Source organism: Ixodes scapularis, unplaced genomic scaffold (assembly GCF_016920785.2).
Source record: "Ixodes scapularis isolate PalLabHiFi unplaced genomic scaffold, ASM1692078v2 PGA_scaffold6__148_contigs__length_123643588, whole genome shotgun sequence".
NCBI lineage: Eukaryota > Metazoa > Arthropoda > Arachnida > Ixodida > Ixodidae > Ixodes > Ixodes scapularis.
The window spans coordinates 83,833,143-83,839,174 of NW_024609881.1; the positions used below are offsets into that span (position 1 = coordinate 83,833,143).

The window sequence follows — 6,032 nt, forward strand, 5'->3', positions numbered from 1 at the left end:
AACTCGCTATCTTTCTACATGACCCCCATTGACGTCATGCCGCTTGTTTCTCATGGCCGCCGCTCGCGGCTGCAGGTCGAAAAATATTCTAATTTTTGCCTCGCTATTACGCGGCGGAATCGCAACATTTCGATGAAAGGAGGTGTGTTTTCTGTCATTTGTGACAAGGTGAACAATGTCAAAAGTAGAAGATGCCAATTCTTTCAACGTTAAAATCGTTGCACAGCTCCTTTAAATTTAATTTTAAGATGTCAGACTATGGGAGCAAACTGTCTTTGTAAAAGTATTTGAAGATAATCAAATACTCTCGTTGAACTTGTATCTTGTTTTTAAATAATTTTCTAAAAAGTGTAATTGGATTTGTAATTGAATACATTTTGTCAAAGTATTTTGTATTTCGATACATTTTTGGAAATATTTTGCCCTCCCTGCAAATAAACTACATACATGCTCTAAATTCTTGCAACGTATGCAGCTTATTGAGATGGGGCAATAATCCTATACATTGTCTGTTGATCAACGGTTATGGATTGGCGTAACACGCGTCATCTTCCACTGACCCGGAAGTAAGTTTTGTTCTAATGATTTACAAAATTAATCTTTAAATAGCGGAAGACAACGAGCACAATTTTAAAACTCTAGGTGACAAACCATTGGAACCTACAGCCTTTTTAACATCAAGCTCATCTAAGCAACTTCTTTGTCCCCTACACTAAAAAAAAAAAAAAAAAAAGAATATTGATGCGATTAATCAGGAATTCAGAGATCCAGTTAACAACAGAGAGGTGAATATTGAGACTTCTACGTTTCAGCAAAAGAGGTTCATGAGAAACCTTGTCGAATGCCAAATGAATGAAAATAGCGCCAGTTTGAAGCTTGTGAGGACATCAAAGCGGTGTTTGGCGGTTTCAGTCCCTCGGTGGACCACGGAAAAAGATTCTGCAAGATCCTTAGGTGTGAATGGTATAGACAAGCTCGCCATTAACTTCCGTGGCTGAAAGCATTCTGAAAAATACAAAGCGAGGTGGTGACGCTGATAGATAGTAAAATGACAAACGAACAAAAAAGTGGTAATCATGCCCTATGTTCACAACGTATCCCAAGCGCTAAAAGGATCAGAAACAAAGAAAATCTGTGGTCAATAAGGTTTAATGTACTATCAAAAACAATATGAGCGTGAGGCGCGTTCACGCTGATATTGTTTCCGATATTACCATAGGTTAAGGTTATCAGGTATAATGCGGTTAATAAGGTTATCAGATATAAAGTAAGGCTTAACTATAGATAAATCAGTGTATCTTTGTATAGCATCCAGGTTTCATCGACAGTACTTGAATCGAAGTCATATGAAAGTATATGATAAAAATCCTCGACGTTAAAGTTGATAGCTGCATAGTCAGCCCTCGCATAATCGCGAATGAATTCACAATAATGTGACTTACGAGCAATGGATAGTGACAGTGTCATCTCAATGACAAAGTGTTCACTTATGCCAGGTAAGTACGTGATGTGTTACTGAATAGTGAAGGGTCTTGACTTGAACACAGATCGAGAACACTGCTGCAGCGATTAGTAATCCTATGTCGGTTAAGTAGTTACATTTGCCAAATTAAAATCTAAGCAAAAATCAATAAAACTCTTAATTGAGTAGAAGGACAAAGAAGAAAGGGTAGACTGCAGGTCAGTGCTCGGGTAATTGAAATCGCCAGAACGAATAAGGCGTTAGGGTAGTCTTTATAGTTAAAAAAGACCGTTATAGAGCTCTATAAAAAATTCCTCATTGCTGTCTGGTGGTCTGTAAAGGCGCGTTCACACCGGCGTAGCGATCTAGTCGCGCAATAACTTTCATCGCAAAAGCGACCATCGCGGGCAAAAAGTGACGCGATTTGAGCTTGCTGAGCCGACTTTTTGCGATGCGATCTAATCGCGGAGCGGCTGTGCCAATCAACGGCGTTCCGAGCGAAAGTTTTCGAGAACGACTCGCTCATCGCGCACGCCAGTGTGACCAGCTAACTTTTTTTGCGATCTAGTCGCATCGCGGGGCTACTTTACATCGCCGGTGTGAACGCGCCTTAACGCACACCAATTGCAACGGAAGGTATTGTAGCAAGGTACACCCAAACAACTTCCAGGTAGGAAAGAATCGGTATATACCGGGATGAAATTTGATTATTTACTTCAAAAAGGACGTCACCTCCCTTTCTAACATTTCTATCGTGTCTATAATAAGTACATGATAAACGCCAACTCGTGGTAGTTCCTTATGGATTTGCAGGTAGAATTATAAGTGATCGCCAAATTACCTGCGGGCTTTTATGTTTCAACGCGTAGCAGTATCAGGGGTGTTCCTCGCACATCTTACAAAGTACAAGCAGAGCTATCGAACGCAAAAGCGGGAAAACGTAGCTCTGTCAAATGTATCTGTTTCGCACGAGCACTTGCGCAAGAAAAGCACTCTCCAAAACAAACACGGTTGCACCCATCTCACAAAGGTGCGCAGAACCCTTACGCCGAGGCATAAAAAGGCTTCACAATCGGCAGTTGAACAGGTCACGAAAAGTAAGTCGGAACTTGGAAGGCAATGCATTCTTTCCGGAGAAGTAAGCTTTTCTACACGTGCGGACTGTCCGTCTACATCGGGGCGAACTAAACAAGTCCATCAAAGCGTAGTTCTTAACGAAAAGTAACTTCCGGGTATTTGTCCTCACCTAGCCCACCCATACCGGCATTCTGGGCGGAAACGTACCGTGTCTTCCACGAAGCTAAACACTCCCAGCCAGAGTCAGACGAGAGTCGATCCAGAGCCAACCACTGAGCCACAGCGAGAACAGAGACAAAAATTGCGAGGAACGCACTCACATATAGTATACACCACCCTTCTCTTCCTCCGAACCCATGAGCAAAACCCCGAGTTCCGTGGCCTCGATCTCCAACTCGCCCCTCCTCGCCCAGAAACCACACTCTTGCTCCCTTCCCAAAATAGTGTCCTAGCCAGTTCGGCACCGCCTCCGACGCAAGAAAAATCGCCCCCTCCCATCTCCTCAGACACCGTCACCGGCTCCTCGCTAAAAACGCGGGCAGCAGACCAAACGCCGGTCCGGCCGTTCCGGGAGACTGCCGCATAGCTGAAGACGCCAGACAGACCACAAGACAGCCACCAAGCACCGTGACAATCCGTACGAGGACCATGCGGCTCTTCGTCGTTCATTTCACGATCTGGGTCACAGCGCTGCAGGTCGAGTCTGCGGCAGTGTGGTGGAAGCTCCGACAAGATCGTCTGCAGGCGGGCCTGTGTCCCGACTCCACCGACGACCTGTGCTCCAGTGGCAAGCCCGAGACCTCCCGGCAGTCCTGCAAATGCGACTACGCCTGCGCTCACTACGGAGACTGTTGCGTGGATGCGCCAAGAAGTCCGACACGTGGCGAGCCCGCCGGGTCCGCGGCGTGGGTCTGCCATCGGAGCGGGTTCTTCGCGCTGCGGTCCTGTCCGGCACGGTGGCCCCCAGATGACCCAGTTCGACGCCTTTGCGAGGGCTGGGAGGACGCCCCGATACGGACCTACCTGACGGACGTGCCTTCCTTCTCCGCCGACTCGGAACGGATGTACTGGAACATGTTCTGTGCTGCGTGCCACGGAGATGCTATGAGGCTTACCTCATGGCCTGCGAGTTTGGACTGCGACTCGGCGCCGCTGGGCGGTCGTGGACCGGGACCCGTGGCCATATTCGACGAACACTCGCTGCGGCAGCTTGTCAGACTCGGGAACCTGACATACACAGGGAGTGGCCGGTTCTTCGTGACGGACAGGTACGAACGCCACGCCTGTGTACTTCATCTTCAGCCGGTGGGATGGAAGAACTTCACCCAGGCTCATCTGCTGCGGTCGTGCGCGGCCGGCGCCGAAGCGACGCCGAGGTGCAGGTACGGACCGCACGAGTTGGCGTCTAAGTGCGCGGCTTACACGGCCTACGTGCACGACCGGGTGGCTCAGAGGAACTACAGAAACTATCACTGCGCCATCTGCGACGTACGACAGAGGCAACGGCTAGCTTGCGGCGCTTATGTGGACGTGCAGCGCGTTGAAGGAAAGCTCGTGTCCTACGGTTGGACGCTCAATTTTCCTGTCTGGAGGCCCTCCGCGGACCCGTCGGGCGAGTGCGGCAGCGACGACCGCATGCGGGATGACTTGACCGGAGACTGCGTCCCGACAGGATGCGCTCCTGGTCTGGTGCCGACTCCTGGAGGTCGCTGCGTCAGTCCGGACAACGAGATTCTCGACCCCTTCGAGAAACCGGTGCCAAACTGCCCCCTCATCAAGTTCGACTCGGAATTCCTGGCGCTACTTCGGAACGGTTCGCTCCTCCTCAACATCAGCGGACGTGGACAGGTCTACGCTCTGGACCAGTTTCGTCTGGTAGCTCAGATGAACGAACAGAACAGGACAGTCGGATGGTACGCTGTGGCTTGCTCCGGACACCGGATACCCTTCATCTGGGAACCTACGTTGCTGCTGGTCTCAAGATTGTGCCTCGGCATTTCGGCGGTCTGCCTGGCCGTCCTTCTAGCGACCAGACTCTTCGAACTGCACTCACGAAGACACAAGATGGCGGCCTGCCTCGCCGCGTGCGCCCTGCTGTCTCAGGTGCTGCTTCTGGTGGAACCACACGTGACACCATTTGGTCGCGGCTGCGCCGTTCTTGGTCTGGCGGCTCACTATTGGCATCTAGCCTGCCTCGCGTGGACAGGCGCAATGGCCGGCGACGCGTACCGCGCCCTCCATGCCCTCCGAAACACGCGACCGGACGGCCGCTCCATCCGCCAGATAGGCCTACTTTGCTGGCTCGCCCCCGGCGCCATAGTTGCCGGAGCCGGCGCTCTGGACCGATTGCAGCCCGATTCGACGGTACGACCCCTGTACGGCGAACCGATGTGCTTTCTCAACGGTACCCTAGGAGCCGCGCTGTTCCTCGTATCTCCGGCGGCTGCCGTACTCGTAGGGGCCGCCACGTTGTTAGGCCTAGTGGCGCCGCGGCTCTGCGGTCCGCCGCCGCAGACGAAGCCGGCTAGGGCCGAGTTCCGAGCGGATCGAGTTCGTTTCATCACCATTGCTACATTGGTGTCTTTAGCGCTGCTTACGTGGATGGCAGCCGTTCTTGCCGTGGGGCTTCAGGTACCGGCCTTGTGGTACGGTTTCACGACGGGCCTGGCAGCGCAGGGGGTGTTCGCGTTGGTGGCTTTCGCTCCTCTAGGTCGGCTGGCTGCGAGATTACGCGGGACGCGTTCTGCAGGTGTCCTGGTCGCGAGTGCTTCGAGTGGACACCTCCCGGACGCTGTGGCGGCTTCGACAGTGGATGCTGGTCCCTACCGAAAGCACCTGGCACAGCTGCAAGAATCACCGACCAGGAGGAAATCCAGCTGCAAGCCTAACCTCGAGCGTCGATTCAGCAACAAGCGACCTCTGGTCATCGAAGACGAGATAGACAACGCCTAAAAACCTCTTGGACGAAAGCCAGACCTCGTTTTTGTAACGTCACGCTGTGCACAACAGCGCAAAACAGCAGGATTGACATTCATCTGGGCAGTTTCCGCACACGATCAGAACGGCGCCGCGATATTTTCCCGCCATAATTGCGGTCTTTGTGGCGTCACGACCCGAGTCATGGTTGCGCACTGCGCATGCGTAGCATATTCATTAAGCTTATCTTGATCGTGTACCGGTGATTAGCAAGACAGGCTGATGCGGCGGACAGACATGTGAGGTACATACTGACGTGGAGCGCAGGCTCATAGATTGCTGTGAAGTGCATACTGCCGTGGAGCCCTAAAGCGAAATAGCAGACGTCTTCGAACAACGTGGGGCTTGCATGGTTTCTTCAATAAAGCGTGAGTGTGACGCCGCCACGCCCGGTCCAAGCGAGACTGCGACAAGTGGAGGCATACTGTGAGACTATACAAACATTTTGCAGGAATGACATGCGACGCGCAGGAGGACCTGATATGTGAACGCTTGCCGACCAATGCTACATGTCGTG

General features: G+C 51.7%; 1 protein-coding gene across 1 annotated transcript; it reads left to right on the forward strand.

The window, feature by feature from the left end:
- The first annotated feature begins 3,187 nt into the window (after positions 1 to 3,187).
- Positions 3,188 to 5,553, forward strand: LOC121046097. The gene has a single exon (XM_040499826.1). The coding sequence runs from the start codon at positions 3,188 to 3,190 to the stop codon at positions 5,489 to 5,491; it is 2,304 nt and encodes a 767-aa protein (XP_040355760.1). The 3' UTR covers positions 5,492 to 5,553.
- The last annotated feature ends 479 nt before the right edge of the window (positions 5,554 to 6,032 follow it).

Excerpts from the sequence above, each read along its gene's own strand:
- LOC121046097 (XM_040499826.1), top strand. The coding sequence starts at position 3,188 with ATGCGGCTCTTCGTCGTTCATTTCACGATCTGGGTCACAGCGCTGCAG.